Genomic DNA, 17,234 nt, shown 5'->3' on the forward strand with positions numbered 1-17,234 from the left:
ATGTTGAACAAGTTAACACTCGTGCTCGTTGGCTTGCGAAGGCAAGTTAACGCTTCATTTTTGTCGTCCCCAATTGAAAGTGCAATGTAAATGATAGTTGTGAGCAATTTGGAGAACTGTAACATTAGCAGTTTGGTGGTTGTACCCTATATATCAACTAGTACTAGATTTACTATAACTAATTACAACCAGCTGAAATTCTAATCTTTCTGCATAGTGTTTTTCCATGGATATTTCAGACTATTGAAATTAGTTATTCGGAAATGAAAAATAGGCGTTATGGCTTATTACAAATGCTGCATCAATGCAAGGCAAAATATAAATGATTGCAAAAATACACAGAGCAATCACAGTTTCTTATGATTTAAGGATTAAATAAAACACGAAAATCCAGAAAATTCCTCTCCTCGTACCAATGATAGCATCAAAACTTCAGCAACCATTTAGTTGGGCAGGACTGGGACGGCAGGTGGTGTAACAATCCGATCCAAAGTCGATAAGAGCAACGGTGAAGTTCATCGCTGTCTACACTACTTGGGGTATGAGAGTGGAAGATTGCCAAACGCATTATTCATTGCTCTCTTCACTAGATCAGGTTCATCAATCCACTTTGAACTCTGCCTATGCAAAATCTCTTTCTTCTCTTTCTTTTGCTCCTCAATCTTCTTCTCTCTCATCCTCCAATGTTCAAGCTTCTCTTCTCTTTCTTCCATCTGCTTCAAATCATAAAATTAAAACACATCCAACTAGATTTCATCTTCAGATATAGCTGTCATGCTGGAATACTGTTTTTTCCACATATATTCAAGGTCATTTGGGCACATTCCTTGTAAGAGGAAGCAAATTTACTGAAACGGAGGAATATGTTTCAGATTCCAAATCCTATTTTAACTATGTGGCACTAGAAACAGACAGCTCTAGCAGTTCTGCAAAATGTTCTTAGGACCTGCGGTCACTTCAGCCTTTGTTAGGTGCTGTCCTGGGTGGCGCCCAGAAAAATCATGATCGAAGTCATGACATTTTCCATTTTTTCATAAGAAAAAATTCCTAATTCCAAATTTTGATTAATAGTACATAATTATATACTCCATACAGATAAACTTTGTGCACTGAAAATAAAGTAAAAGTAAAAAGTAGATAATAACATGATGACAAACAATACTAATAGCAGGGAAGCAAAGACATATTTAAGTGATTAGGCAATGGTTGAGATTACCAATAACTTCAGCATAGCAGATGCTCTTTGTTAGAACCAATTAGCATATTTTTACAAGTTGAACCTCATACTTGATTTCGGGAAATTCTCCTAATCAGATGACCATTTAAGAGATTGTTTTGAGCACATTAGTTTGTTTCAGTGACTACACTCATTTCAACTCATTTGCTGTGAGCAAAACCATCAAATTAGTAGGGTCAACACGATATTTCGCCCACATCATTCTAAACACATTAGTCACAAATATAACGATATACTATATGGTTTATCCATGGCATATTCAGATGGGAGAGGAAATTGGAAAATCAAGACTAGAACAACTATTTAGTCCTTGATCAACAAGCTAGAGACTATATTAACCTTAAAATGACCTTCCGGTGAACTAAGTAGCACAAACAAACTATTATAGGTAGCAGTCTTTAAGGTTAGCAAAAGTTCAGTTTGAATTTAGTAATGATTAATGAAAAAGTAGTTCAAGTAGCAGAGTCTTAATAAATGACCACAGTGCAGCTGGAAAAATATACCACACTACATATCAAAGCCTTGGAAATTATACTACTAACACTAAGCAAGCAAACAAATCCTAGTCCACTCACAATGGCTACCAAAACTAAATTTTCAAACGTTAATACATATCAAAGCCTTTGGAAACAAAGTTTTTTTAAAGAATCAAAAGAAACTGTAAGCTCAAAGAACAATATCAAACCTAATTCTGCAAATTATACCAACAAAAAGGAAAAGTGCGATATTTGCAGTCCTGTTTATGCTATGCCTCATAAATTAGAGATAATGTAGATCGAAGATTGGCAAAAACAACAACACCAAATTTAGAGAAATCGGAACCAATAACGCGAAAATGGATGACATTCGGCATACCAACATCTGCCGGAACTCCTGTTCAGCAGCCTGCCTCTCGATGGCCTCTGCCTTCTTCTTGGCGTCCTTGGCCAGTGTCCTCTCTTCGTTTGCAATCCTCAGCGCCTCTTTTCTGGCCGTGTCCTTCCGCAATTTCTCGATCCTCTGCAGCTCCATTTCATTGATGTACTCCTTGCGGATTTGTTTCAATTGGCGGCCGTAATCACGCCGGAGCAAGGCCAATTGCCTGTTGCCTTCCTTGGGGTTTCGCGGCGGCTACCACGAGTTTATGTACGAGTTTGGGGTGTCGAATTCGTGCCGGTGGCGGTGGGCGAGTGAGGATCCGGATGTGGCGGTGGTGGTGGTGGTGGTGGTGGTGGAGAAATGACGGAAGACGGTGGATTCGGTGGGGGCTAGCCGGAGTAGGTGACGAGAGAGAGACATTTGCGCGCGAAAATAGAGAGAGGGTTCAGTTGAAAGGGTTTTTCTCTTCCGCTGGATTGGTTTGCCTAATTTTAAGTACACTGATTAATTATTTTATTATCACATAGTAATTATTAGGATAAATAGCTATTTAAATAATTAAGTTTGGTCGAAGTCGGTCTATTCCACAAAGTTTGAAATTCGCTAATTAAATTACTAAGTTTCAATTTTTCTAGTTTTCTAGTTTATCCAATGAGTCGAGTTTTAAGTGGAATCTTTATTGATTGGATTGAGATTTAAATCATGAAAAAGATGTGTATATAATTCAAATTGTAATTACAAGGAGCTTGATCTCAAAATCGAATTGAGATTTTATGATGAATTTCAATATAGAGATACAAAGTATCTACCTAAAATTTAATTCATGGGATAAACTAGAAAAATTAAAAGTTCATGATTTAATTAGTGGATTTTGAACTTTTATATTAATAAAAAAACATTTGAACCCTCAATTGCACGGAGTAGTACTTTTCTTTATTCAAATCACATCTTACAACTCAAATATGCCACACTTTTGAAGAACTATTACCCATGAATACAGCATGCATAATACATGTAGTTTAAGCTATTATAATTGGTCAATGGGATATTTTATATTAAAATATTATTATCTTACATTCAGTATTGTATAAAATAAATTAGTAAATTATTTTAAAATTCAAACTGATATAGATAAATCCATCATTTTCCACAGCAACTTCATTGTATTATATATAGAATTAATCATATTTTACATATATTCATAGTTTCTATTTTAAGATAAGATTTTAGCCTAAATCTTTAGGGTAAGAATGTATATATATTTTAAGATAAGATTTTATCTTTAGGGTAAGAATGTATATATAGGATATGGTATAGGATATAGGTATAGTATTCCTACTATTTCATCCCTATATGATTAGTATTTACATCTTGTGCACGCTACATAACTCTATGAAAGAGAAAGAACAATGCATCCATCTATTATGAATTGAATGTATAATTTAATTAGTGAATACAAGATTGGTTTGTCAATGAGTCTTAATTTGTAACAGCCACCTAATTTTGGTCCTCTTCTGCACTAAAACATCTATAAGTCTATAAATCGCGTGATTAGACGAGATCTATCAATATATACAGAGAAGGCAAATGTTAAAAAATTATCATCAAATTTATTACTTCACAAAGAGATGGCTTTCAAAGTTGCTTTGATAGGTTTTTTCTTAGTTATGTTTCTTTTGATTTCTTCACAACTGGCACACTCCTTTGACCCCGGTAAGTTCTTCTCGTTAGTATTTCTATTTTTATTAGCAACTGAGATTGTCACTATTTTAATTTTATTATTGTTGTTAGTTTGTTATGCACGATTGCGAGTAGACGCAAAAATTTGTTTTGGTAACACTTATAGTATGTTCTAAATTTTGAATCTGAAATTTCGAGATAATAATGTTTCTATTTCATTACCCTGATGTTGTGCATGCTAATTTTCAGACAATACAGTCAATGATGACAACTATGATGATCAGTACGGCGGAGGAAGAGGAGGAGGCGGAGGCAGTGGCAGTGGAGGAGGTGGTGGCAGTGGTGGAGGCGGAGGTGGTGGCAGTGGCGGAGGCGGTGGCTCGGGCAATGGAGGCGGATATGGGGGCGGAAGTGGTAGTGGTAGTGGGGGCGGATACGGAGGTGGAAGTGGTAGTGGTAGCGGGGGCGGATATGGCCGTGGTGGCGGAGGAGGTTCTGGCCGTGGTGGCGGATATGGGCGTGGTGGCGGTGGGGGGTCCTGCCGTCACGGCTGTTGTCGTTGCTGCACCTATGCTGGTGAAGAGAAGATAGATGATCAGCCCTAGGCAAATCATAGTTCAATAAGTTGTGCCACATCAAACTTCTTTCTCATTGTTATATTACTTTTTTTTTGGTGGTTACATCAATTGTTACATTATACTAATAACAAAAAGGAGAACTTTTATTATTTACATAAATTATACTAACATCAAAGTCACATGTGCATTAAAAATGCACCCAAGTGTAGCTGATCAATTATAGAATAAAAATGATTTGCATCTCAAAATGAATGAGTGATGAAGGAGGATTTTCCTTCACTTTATTGTGGTAAAATTATAATTTCACAGGTTAAAGAAAATGAAAATATATGTGAGTGTGTGCCCATCATTCACGCACACCATTAAATATGTTAATTATAGCTTTAACTATGATATTACTATTCGCCCACCATGGGGTGGCGCAACATGAGGCTACCTTTTTAAAAAATGAAATCTTGATTTCTTACCTTCTTAAAAAAACTACAAATCGGGCGACCATATCGTTTCTGTTCGACTTTAAGGGAAAATCATGAAGCCTTGTTTGACAACGATCTATGAGGCGACCGCCCCCTCTTGCCCCCTAAATTCACCGTTGATTTATCCTAACATTGTTTTTATTAGTGTATAAGTTGAAAGTTCAAGTTATCTAGAAGGTTGGTTAGTGTATATAAGTTTTAAGGAAAGAAATATATGTGCATAAAATCTAGGTTGTCATTTTAACTCTTGAATTACCATTTTTTGGAAGAAAAAAAAGCAATTTTTGTGTTTTAGACTTAATTTCAGCAGGAGAAAAATTGCGTTTGGTAAATATGTAGGTCTACTTATAAAATGGAGTACTATAAAATAGCAAATGGGGCTCACAACAATAATGATATAAGAATAATGTTTAAATAATAGATAGATATGCCAGAAATCGAAGAAAATTTAAAGAAGAATTTACACGCTTAGAAAAGTTTGGTTAAAATACTCTTAATTTATGGAGTATGTAAGAATTATTACATTATTTTAGAATATCAGAACAATTTTTGATTAAATAAGTAACGGAATTTTCAAAATATTAAACAAGCCTAAAAAAATATGTGAACTCTAATGTGATAAACTGATAATTGCAATGCTAAGAGAATTAATGAGAAAAAAACGTGAAGGAAAATCAAATTAAATCATTATATATCTCATACAGGTAATTTATCAGCACTTAGAATTGCAACATATGACCATGTTTGTCACAATCAATTTTGAAAAAAAAAACAGGTTTAATGCAAACAAATTCTTATATTATTAAATAAATAAAACCCAAATATGCATAATTACTAACTATCCTCATAAACCAAAATAAGTACACTATAATGTCTCAAATCTTATAAAAATACACACTTTTATATATTGTCCTGGTTCACAATTCCAATAGCTCCAAAATTTTGTGCCTTAAGCTTCCATTACCAACTTAATGGAACATTAGACTACAAGTTCATTAACATTCTTTTTTCCCTCTTTTTTGAACCAAACAATGTTTTTTGAAATGAGCATTTCCTCATATTAACTATCCCCCTCCCTCCCAAAATCAACAATAATTTCACCAATTTTCTTACTCCAATTAAAACAACATTATTGCACCAAATTCTAAAACTAAATCTTATTAGGTTCAATACAACAAATGGAAGTAAATAATTTGGTTGCTATTTTCTAATAAAAATACATACTTGAGCTCAACTTCTGGTTTATTGTGCCTCTCCTCTCCACTTCTTGACATGGAAAATTCTACAGAAACCAAAGAATTACAAAAAGATCAAATAAATAAAAAATAACAAACTGAGATAAATTTTGCCGATGAATTTTGTCATATTTGAAAATTTAAAAAATGGTTAAAAGAATATAGGAGGATATCTAATACCGTTATTATCTTAATTAACACTAAATCAATATAATTAAAACTTTAATTAATGCTAATTAATGACAGCGCGCACCATGAGCGTGCCTACAACAAGTGTTTCTCATTTATGTAAAATCTTTCACACAAATATTTCTCATTTAAGTAAATATTTCAATATACTATGTCATTTTTGTCTAGAGGCATGGAAAAGTATTAATTTTTTTTTTATGATTGTTTTATTATTTAGGGCACCCGCAACGCTGTGCCGCCCCCGTTCCTATGCCGTTCCGGCGGAACGGTTCCGCGGCGGCACGCGTTGCAGCGTGCGTTCCGTCGCCATTCCGTGTCGCCCCCGTTCCTATGCCGTGCCGCGTTCCGTTCCGGAGGAACGCGGAACGAAACGTTCCGCCACGCGCCTAGGCGACGTGGCGGCCTCCCATTCGACGCGTGAAGCCCACTCGCTGCCCCGCGAGTGGGCTTCGTCCCGGTGACGCAATAATTCAAATTTTTTTTAAATACGAATTTAATAAATTTTTTTTGCAACGGTAATGTGACCGTTTTTTATATCCGTTTTATATATTTTTTTATTTTTTATTTATTTATTTACTCTATAAATACTCCTATTTCATACTCATTTCAATCACAAACACACATCTATTTCTCTCTATTTCAACCCCAATTTTCATCTCAAATCAACTCTCGTTTCCTTCTCCCAAATTTAATCAAACTAATGGATCCTTTTGAACAAATGCGTCAAATATTGCAACAATCACTTGAAGAAGATCGACGACGGGAGGCCGAAGAAGCCGCGCCGCCCCAACGCCGCGCCGCAAGTAGTCCGCCTCGAAGTGGAGCGCATCCGTCTATACAAGAACGGTTATCTATTCCTGCAAGGACACGCGACTCTAGTGCCCACACCCAACTCCAACATGATCTAATTGAGCACATTTGGACAAATTTTGGCGGATGAAATTATTAAAATGGTGTACTTTTATTTTTTTAGAATTTTAATTGTGTGCTTTTTATTTTTTTAAGTTTAAGTTGTAATTTTTTTTAATGTTGTGTGTTTTTTAATAAAGTGTGTTTGTTTTTTAATAAAGTGTGTTTTTTTAATTGAATTTAGTTGGAAATAAAAAAAAATGAAATTGAATGAATAGTAATTTAAGGAACGGTTAAGGAACGGATGGTTGCAGGTTCCGTTCCTTAGTTAAGAAATGAAGTAAAAAAGTACAGTGGGGCCCTCAAATAGTGGTTTAAGGAACGGTATAGGAACGGTATAGGAACAGCGTTGTGGATGGTCTTAGTGATGCAAGTAGTAAAATGAATTTAGAAGATGACTTTTATTGTATCTAAATCTAATTTCTAAATAATTTTGTAAAGAATGTGAATATTGAACCCTACTTGAACCTCAAAACCCCCAAACCTCTGCACTCACTCACGCACACCATTTCGTCATCTTTTGCAGACGCCAGACTCCATTCTCTCTATCTGTAGTCATCCTAGACAAACCCTCGAAAGCTTCTTAAGAGATGGGCGATCACAGCGCCGCCGCCAAGCTTCCGATTCCCGGGAAGCGGAATGTCCTCATCACCAGCGCTCTGCCTTATGTCAATAACGTTCCCCATCTCGGAAACATCATCGGATGTAATTCCCCCAATTTTACAATTTTAAATTCATTTCATTTGCATATGTGTGATTGCGGCCAATTGGTTGTGGATTGTGGCAATTGAAGTGTTTTTTTACTGCATTTTGAATAGGCGTGCTTAGCGCCGATGTGTTCGCGAGGTACTGCCGGATGAGGGGTTATAATACGCTCTACATTTGTGGTACGGATGAATATGGGACCGCGACTGAGACCAAGGCGTTGGAGGAAGGGTGCTCACCGAAGGAAATTTGTGACAAGTATTTAACTTCATTTTCTTTAGATGTATTAGGACTTTTTTATGTTTAAGTCTTGATTGACTGAATATCTTTAGTATTGAGGTGATAAAAGAATATTTGATCTGGCTTTCTATTTTGTGTTCCCTTTCTCTTTCTTTGGGGTATTTTCCATTGGAATGGGTGAATGAATGTGAAATTTTTTCAGAATGGAGACTTTTGCTTTTATCTACATTTAACTGTCATCTTGTATAAAAATAAAACTTTTTAAGTATTTGCTAAAAATGGTAATGGATCATAAGCCTTGAAAATGCTTTTTGTCTTTTGGAACGACCCTTTTTGGCCTTGGCATGCCACAAGATGAATTCTTGGCAACAAGTGTTAGGTTTTAAACTAGAAAGCTAGGAAATTGCTGATTTTTTCTATAAGCCTTTGCATCTGTATACAGTAGATTATGGTTTCCGCTCAATGTTTTCCATAGCTGGAAGAAGGCTATTGAGGATTGCCACTTGCAGTTTTTCCTGTGAATGAAGATGATTCCATGCCAAACTTCCTTGGAGTAGGAGTTTGAGAATGTAAACGGGTTTTGAAATTAAGTGTTCCTATCCTAACTTAGTCGCACCTGCTTAGATATTTATGCATACATGGATTTAGTCATCTATTTATGTCTGAGATAGTCTGATAGATATGAAAAATTATGTATTTTGAATTGTAAGTGCCTTTTCTGTTTTTTTATTGTTGTGGCTTTGCTGAAATTGATGGTTTTATATCAATTGTCAACATCTCAAAAAGTGATTCAAGGATTGATGTACCTTGACTCACGTCGTTTTTTGTTTTGCAGATACCATGCTATCCACAAAGAGGTATATAAGTGGTTCAACATAAGCTTTGATGAGTTTGGTCGCACGTCAAGTCCACAGCAGACTGAAGTTTGTCAATCAATTTTCAAGAAACTTTGGGACAATAATTGGCTTGTAGAGAACACAATGCAACAGGTGCCTTTTGCTTCCTCGTTTTCTTTAGTCCTGCAGTCTTATTCTCCTTTTTGCCCTATTCTTTAATTAGATGTAGTGTGTGCTATTATGGGGTTCATTGATATTTTTTTATGCAGCTCTATTGCGATACATGTAATAGATTCTTGGCTGATAGGCTTGTAGAGGGTAATTGCCCGACACCTGGTTGTAATTATGACTCTGCACGTGGTGATCAATGTGAAAAGTGTGGGAAGCTCTTGAATCCCACGGAACTATTAGATCCAAAGTGCAAGGTATGCAAACTTATATATAATCTTGTTTTTCCTACTCATCTGGTAATATCGTGTGTTTAAATAACATGTAGATGGTTTTTGAAAATTGGTGTGAAAAATCTTGCTACTTAACTACAGGTTTGTCGCAATACTCCGCGCATCCGTGATACAGATCACCTGTTTCTTGAACTTCCTCTGCTGAAGGATAAATTAGAGGAGTATGTCAGCAGCATGTCAGTGGCTGGAGGATGGAGTCAGAATGCTATCCAAGCAACATATGCTTGGCTTAGAGAAGGGCTGAAACAACGATGTATAACTAGAGATTTGAAGTGGGGAGTTCCTGTTCCACATGATAAATATAAGGACAAGGTAAATTGATATAGCTGTGTTTTGAAGATATAAGCCACAGAGTTCTTTCTTTCACATGGAATGAATAATGTTTATGGTTCAGTAACATAGTTAGTACTGAACTACTGATTAATCATGGTTTCTAACAACATAATTCATTCTGCTTGCATATCCCTGTTAGGTATTCTATGTCTGGTTTGATGCACCTATTGGATATGTCTCAATCACTTCGTGCCACACGCCTGAATGGGAAAAGTGGTGGAAGAATCCTGAAGATGTGGAGCTGTACCAGTTCATGGGCAAGGATAATGTTCCTTTTCATACTGTGAGTCAATAAGATAAAATTGAATAGTTTGCATTTTATTAATATTATTGCAGACTTGTAGGGTAATATAGATTGCTGAAGCATATGGATGCTATTTATTCCCCATTTTTCTTCCTCCCTAATTTTGTTTGTGATCTACTTTATTCAGGTTATATTCCCTTCCACTCTTCTTGGAACTGGTGAAAACTGGACTATGATGAAAACCATCAGTGTTACAGAATACTTGAACTACGAAACAGGTTAGGAGATATGAACAAACCTATTAATCATTTGTGATGTTGAGGGTCACCCCCCATTTCTATGTCATTTATGATTGAAATTTCACTTTGGAAATCAGGGAAGTTCTCAAAGAGCAAGGGTGTTGGAGTCTTTGGAAATGATGCAAAAGACACTAATATTCCTGTTGAGGTGTGGAGATACTATCTTCTGACAAATAGACCAGAGGCAAGTTCTCTATGATCTGCTTCTTTTTATGTTTTCAACCCTTTGGATCACATCCATCGCCACCTCATCTCCCATGCCCTTGTGCAATCAATGGTCAAATCCTTACTTTAATTTAATTTCAGGTATCAGACACTTTATTCACGTGGTCTGACTTGCAAGCGAAGTTGAACAGTGAGCTACTGAGCAATCTAGGAAATTTTGTCAACCGAGTCTTGAGTTTTATTGCGAAGGACCCAGGTCAGTTAAGTTATCATGTTATGGATCTTTGAGATAATATTATACTGTTGCATACCATACCCCATATGTCATCACATATGTTTTAGAGGGATCCTTTGAACAATGTTTTAAGCAAATTAAGGTTTATACGTCATAATGGGGCAAAGGGCCAATATACCCCATGTCATTTCAGTTTCTACCGTAAATTCTTTCATTCTACCACTTCAATAAAAAGAAATAGGAACATGTCTCTACCTCATGCCTCTGATATACAAAACTTAGGAAGTTTTTGAATTGATTTGAGTTATGGTACTTTTAATTTTAACTTCTTAATTTTTAAATAATGTGTACATGTGTTTATCTCTACTATGTTAACCTCTCAATGATTCTTTTGCTTGGAATTTTTTTTATTGGTGGGTGAAAGAAAAATCAAGATAACAATTATTATTATTATTGTTATCCATCATTCGCTCAACTTTGGTACAGTTTTAACTTTGGACAAGATGCTTAATATTTTTTTCACTTCATTCTCAGCTTCAGGATATGGTTCTGTCATTCCTGATGCTCCGGGTGCGGATTCTCATCCATTGACTAAAGCACTAGGAGACAAAGTTGGCATTTATGTAGAACAGTACATAGAAGCAATGGAGAAGGTAACCAGTCCATGCATTGCTCGTGTTCTTACAGTACAATTTATACCTTGAATTACATCTCAGGTTACCATGAATAACATTCCAAATGGAATTAAATGTAGGTGAAACTAAAGCAAGGGTTGAAGATTGCTATGAGTATATCTGGGGAAGGCAACGCTTATTTGCAAGTATGAAGCCCATATAGACCTTTTACACCTTTTTCATTTTCTTTCGGTGTTTACTTTCCTAGGTGCCTACTAGGCCATAGAATGAATAAGACTTACTGTTTTATGTTTGACCGTTTAGGAAAGCCAATTCTGGAAGCTTTACAAGGAGGATCGACCTTCTTGTTCCGTGGTCATGAAAACATCAACAGGACTTGTGTATCTCCTTGCATGCCTCTTAGAACCTTTTATGCCTTCATTCACCCTTGAGGTAATTTCAAGTATTGAGTTCTGCAACTTTTATTTCAAGGGTATGATGCTAATTAGCACTGCTAGCTCATCTTATTTGCTGATTAATCTGTGGTCTTCACTATGTAGGTACTTAAGCAGCTCAATTTTCCACTAGAAGCACAAATATCATTTTCTGATGAAAAAGGTGATGTTGAACGGGCTAAAAGACCTTGGGAGTTCATACCCGCTCACCATAGAATTGGAACTCCGTCCCCATTGTTCAGAGAACTGGTATTTCTTCCTCTTATCGCTATTTATTTTTTCCTATGGCTGCTTAAAGATGTACTCCTACTAATTTTTATTCTTTGGCGACTACTTATTGCTGTGCACGTACTGATATGCAGAAAGATGAAGAAGTAGAATTCTACAGAGAAAAATTTGCTGGAAGTCAAGCTGATAGGCTTGTGAAAGCTGAAGCCGAAGCAAAGAAAATCACTGAAAAACTTACCGAAGCCAAAATATCAGGTTCTCTCTCTCTACTGTCTCCGTTGTCCGCGTGTGTATGCTACTATGTACTCTTTTTTTCCCTATACTTCTATCCGAGATCGCATTTCGTAGGTGCATTCTGAAAAGCATGCTAATTGCTAGCACAATATCTTACTTTCCAAGTTAAAAAAACATCAATTTCTTACTGACCTTATTTAGTTTTCTTGTAGATGGCAAAACATCGAAGAAGGATAAAACTAAGAAACCTGCAGCATCCAAGCCCAAGGTCTCTGCTCCTACTGATGCTGAGATTTCTATTAGTAGACTAGATATTCGTGTTGGTCTCATTACAAAGGCTCAGAAACATCCCGATGCTGATTCTTTATATGTTGAAGAGATTGACGTTGGTGAGCCACAGCCTCGCACGGTTGTTAGTGGCCTTGTCAAGTATATACCCCTTGAAGAAATGCAGGTATCCCTGACATTTGCTTTTGTAGCTTTGTCTGCTGTTTTTTTTATGCTATTAGTCCACATACAGTGGAAATACACTTGCTGACCAATATCATTTGTATTAGAATCGGAAGGTTTGCGTTCTTTGTAACCTGAAGCCAGCTGCGATGAGGGGCATAAAATCTCAAGCAATGGTCCTTGCAGCTTCTAATAGTGATCACACTAAGGTGAGCAACCATTTATGTTCTGCATCTGTTATATGCATATCCGGTTAAAGGAAAAAGTGAATAGCTAGAATAAGAGGTTAGCACCTGATAATTTGGTCTAGTTATCTTGTTATATGTGCCTCCTTTCGGTTATGCTTAAGAGTCATATTAAAATCACACGAGTAACTTCATAATGATGTCTTAACTGAATCGCTACCTTAGATAGTTTACCCTTGCCCCTGTTTCTGTTTTAGGTTATGTTTCTGTTTATGCTTGAGTGACAATATACTTGGGAAGTATGATGCAAAACTATTACGAGGCTGAAAATTGTGGATTTTGCTTTGCCAGGTGGAGTTGGTCGAACCTCCCCAAGGAGCTGCCGTTGGTGAAAGGGTGACGTTCCCAGGGATTGAAGGCTTGCCAGATGATGTCCTAAATCCCAAGAAGAAGGTGTGGGAAACACTCCAAGTGGATTTGCACAGTGACAAGGATTTGGTGGCTTGCTATAAAGATTTGCCACTTACAACCTCAGCAGGTGTCTGCAAGGTTTCGTCCATCGCTGAAGGTTCAATCCGGTAGATTGATCTTTTCTTCGACTTTCCGAGATTTTGACCTGTTGATACTGCAAAATTTTCAATTGCTGAACATAAGTTACTATTTGTATGATTAAAGTTAATAGGATCCTACAAATTTATTTCTGGGATTTTGCTAGATATGATATTTTGTTGTACTTCAACATTTAATGACAAATCAAAATTGTGACTCTCACATTTGTGTCGTCTTGCGATTTTCCTCATGTCGGTATGATGGTATCCACAATAAAATAGCACTCCTATATATTTATATATGATAGTATTAGTACCCTAAGCATCACATAAATTCTATTGTCGAACAACTGCCACAGAAAATAGATCTTGAATTATTGCAGTAGAAAAGATGACAAAGACAATATGGAAAAGCAGAACACGCCTCTGCATGTATATAAACATGATTGCTCATTTATAGAAATAACTTAAATCCCAATTGAGTATTATAGAAATTACTGTTGGCCCGAATCGAAAAGAGCCCAAAAATTGAGTGAATTGGGCCGATTTATCGAAAATTTTCTGGCCCAGCTTCTCCAATTTAGTTTTTAACTTTGAAAAATGATTTTGCTTATCTCCAACACCTAATAAAATAAATTTCTTACATAAGAATTCAAGAAAGATAACTACTCTATATCAATCAGTACCTTACGCGATGTAAATTAATTTTTATTTTATAAGTTTACGTTGGAGCGACACATATTTCTTTACTAATACAAAGTTAAATAATGTAATTTGAGAAATCATGATTTCATTTTTTTTACAAGAATATAGTACTTATCAATAAAGTTCATGCAAAGTTCTAAGCATTCTGGTCTGACGGGCTATATCCCAAAACAAATTGGGGAGTCTAATATTTAAAATCACAAATTTTGGCCAAAATTTGATATTTCCAGGCAAACTTAAAATATGGTTGTGAAAATCATGAATTTCTTTTAATTTGGAATCCTGCCGAAATTTGAGAGAAAATTTTAAAGTTAAATAATGCACAATACAATGCCATTTACACACATTAAAAAAGAGATGTTGTTTCTTGTCCATCTACATTATCCGACGTGCCACATCAAATTAAAATATGACTATTGGGAAATTTGCTACATGGCGTGAGTTCATGAATTTTGCGATCATGTTTAAGTTTGTAGAAAATGCTAAATTTCTGCCACAATTTGTGATTTTAAGGATTACCCAATAAAATATTTACATAATCCTAAATTTTAAAATCATTCATCGAGGCGACAAAAACACATCCAAATGTGCTTATTTACGTGTGCATCGTGATAGTGTGTCGACTCATGAATGACGTGATTGGTATTCTCGAAATGACTGGGACACACCTTGAGATGGTGCCTCTAGCAGTCGAGGTGTCAGCCATGCCTTCGCCTCCCAATATAGGGGCGTACTCACATTAACTATTCTATTCTCGATAATCATATTGTACAATATAGTGCATGCGTACATAATGTCGTCGAATACATCCTTGAATTCCCATATACAAACCACAAATTAATGGGTGCGTATTTAAATTCATCATTCAAATTTATTAACACGTGCATGGAAAGTTCCCACAAACTACTCCCATCGCTTTCTTACCAAAATTTCTTCATTGATTAATTCGCTTTAAATTAATGTTTTCCAAGAAAATGAATGGGATACAAGTTGTTTGAAAAGTGAGTAATCGACGTTTATGTTAAAATACTCATTCAAACATATGCATCCACACATAGATTGCCTAGTCCACACATTCTATATCAAGACTTCAAATAAAAATCAATTTTTTTTTCATTTTAATTGCTCATACATGCTTAGTAGAAGTATTGGACGAACCTTTAAAAAACAGTGCAACGAGCCTTTAGATTTGCTGATGATTTTAAGGAAAAATGAACTGCTTCAGTAGTATAAAAAAACATTGATAATTAATATTTTTCCAATTTTGATTTAAAAGTATATTTTTTTGGTGATTTAGATCATTGATAGCTTTTGCATAAAATATCTTATACGGAGTGTTTAGATAAATTTAAAGATTCGATAAATAAATTTTAAAAAATAATTTCAGTAGAGCTTAACTTTCAAATAAATCGCCATTCAAACAATAATATAGGAGTATTAATTATGTATTGACAAGTACTAGTATTAATTATGGATTTACTTGTCAAACAAAAGAAAAGTAGATGTTGAGTTTTTAGCATCATGACAAAAAAATATGTTTCGATCATTAAATCAAATATAGAACTTAAACAATAAAAATACTAATCAATTTTGTATATTCCAAAATATTAGTAATATTATAAATAGGGTTGGTCATTGTATGTTACTACATCCCAATTGAGTTTTCCGACAAAATTAATAGCTTCAATAAATCTACAAATGGTTTCCACAAGAATTGAAATTATGGCTGTTTTCTTATTGATGGCTCTTCTCATTTCCTCACAAGCTGCAGACGCTCGACACCTCAATCGAGTTCAACGTAAGCTTCTTCTTTCTTTCGAAATTTCTCAACTCATCCATGGTAGTTGATACATGGTAAGATTATTAATTAATTAGATTGTGGGTATATATGATTTCAGCTAAAGACGGCAAGAAAATGATCACAAGCTATGCACGTTTCGAGTGCCCAAATGGATGTTGTGGTGCTCTCCGTGCACCCGTGCTACCCGACCAGCTCGGCCAAGCCAGACACTGCCGCTGCTGCCGTTAGCCCAACTACTCGATTCCCAATCAACCTATCATATTTACATTTTTTTCATGTAAAATCATTCTCGAAGGAAAAAGGTATTTGACAAGCTATTATACCTTACCATTTTACACCATATTTGCCTTTTTTTTCATGAAAAAGGGGAAAATTATTACTCCACATTTTATATTTTAGAATGCTTTTGTATTATTAGTTTATTTTTAAAAATAATCTGCCTTTCTATATATATTTTTTATTTGGAATGTGTTATTTTTTTCAAATGGTGTATTTCACTTTTTGAGAAGGTAAATAAATGATATACCGCTTTCATTTTACCTTTCCTTCTTGGAGATGCGTTAATACCCCATATTGCACCTGCTGTCCTAACCCCAATGTCCACAATTCAACCTATCCACATATCTGATGTTTTCTTTTATATAATATATTAAGATGTTTAAAAAATTAAAATAAAAGAAAGTAAAGTCTATATATCTCTAAAGGTTCAATTTATCTTCGAATGAATGAGTTAATTTACTATGGGCCCGAATAAAAAAATAGCCCAATACCGATTTAACTATCCCGAAAATTGAGTGAATTGGTGCGATTGATAAAAAAATTTTCTTATTATTTTCTGGCCCAACTTCTTCACTTAAGTGTTTAACTTTGAAATATGATTTTTCTTTTCTCCAACGCCTAATAAAATAAATTTCTTACATAAGAATATGATTTAAATTTGAGAAAACACGATCAATTTTTATTAAAAAAAATAGTTATAAAAAAACTTCATGCAGAGTTCAATTTCTTGTAAGCATTATAGTCTAACGGGCAAGCCCAAAACAAATGGGAGAGTCTCATCTCCTTTTACATTTATTCTTTCTTACTTCTAATTCGCAACCGTGAATATTTTTTTCTAATTAAATTAATATGCAAAGATTTAAAAATACTACATTCATTCATCGAAAATAAAAATCACATGATCGAAAATTTAAAAAAATACACAAGTGACAAAATATTTGTATCATTCATCGAGGGACCAAAATGTATCCAAATGTGCTTATTTATATATATTTGGAGTTGGTTGTGTTCAACATGATGTGTATCGACTCGCGATTTGATTGGTATCCTCGAAT

At 35.2% G+C, this 17,234-nt stretch overlaps 3 protein-coding genes and 1 long non-coding RNA gene across 4 annotated transcripts; 3 read left to right on the forward strand and 1 right to left on the reverse strand.

The window, feature by feature from the left end:
• Positions 1–239: 239 nt before the first annotated feature.
• On the reverse strand, positions 240–2,550 carry LOC121770848 (mitogen-activated protein kinase kinase kinase kinase 4-like). The gene is made up of 2 exons (XM_042167628.1): positions 2,093–2,550; positions 240–713 (listed from the first exon to the last, which is right to left on the reverse strand). The coding sequence occupies exons 1-2, from the start codon at positions 2,246–2,248 to the stop codon at positions 531–533; spliced, it is 339 nt and encodes a 112-aa protein (XP_042023562.1). The 5' UTR covers positions 2,249–2,550; the 3' UTR covers positions 240–530.
• A 1,128-nt stretch (positions 2,551–3,678) lies between these two features.
• LOC121771343 (glycine-rich protein DOT1-like) lies at positions 3,679–4,512 on the forward strand. Its single transcript, XM_042168129.1, has 2 exons — positions 3,679–3,808; positions 4,025–4,512. The coding sequence occupies exons 1-2, from the start codon at positions 3,724–3,726 to the stop codon at positions 4,378–4,380; spliced, it is 441 nt and encodes a 146-aa protein (XP_042024063.1). The 5' UTR covers positions 3,679–3,723; the 3' UTR covers positions 4,381–4,512.
• Positions 4,513–7,624: 3,112 nt separating this feature from the next.
• On the forward strand, positions 7,625–13,617 carry LOC121759280 (probable methionine--tRNA ligase). Its single transcript, XM_042154818.1, has 17 exons — positions 7,625–7,867; positions 7,981–8,125; positions 8,943–9,096; positions 9,213–9,368; positions 9,486–9,716; positions 9,877–10,020; positions 10,169–10,259; positions 10,358–10,464; positions 10,587–10,701; positions 11,215–11,333; positions 11,435–11,500; positions 11,619–11,747; positions 11,855–11,998; positions 12,112–12,232; positions 12,424–12,665; positions 12,769–12,870; positions 13,198–13,617. The coding sequence occupies exons 1-17, from the start codon at positions 7,753–7,755 to the stop codon at positions 13,426–13,428; spliced, it is 2,412 nt and encodes an 803-aa protein (XP_042010752.1). The 5' UTR covers positions 7,625–7,752; the 3' UTR covers positions 13,429–13,617.
• A 2,146-nt stretch (positions 13,618–15,763) lies between these two features.
• On the forward strand, positions 15,764–16,439 carry LOC121780564. The gene is made up of 2 exons (XR_006046049.1): positions 15,764–15,897; positions 15,998–16,439. It is a non-coding gene; the product is annotated as an uncharacterized LOC121780564 (long non-coding RNA).
• Positions 16,440–17,234: the final 795 nt, after the last annotated feature.

This window comes from Salvia splendens, chromosome 2, assembly GCF_004379255.2.
Source record: "Salvia splendens isolate huo1 chromosome 2, SspV2, whole genome shotgun sequence".
In the NCBI taxonomy this organism is placed as follows: Eukaryota; Viridiplantae; Streptophyta; class Magnoliopsida; order Lamiales; family Lamiaceae; genus Salvia; species Salvia splendens.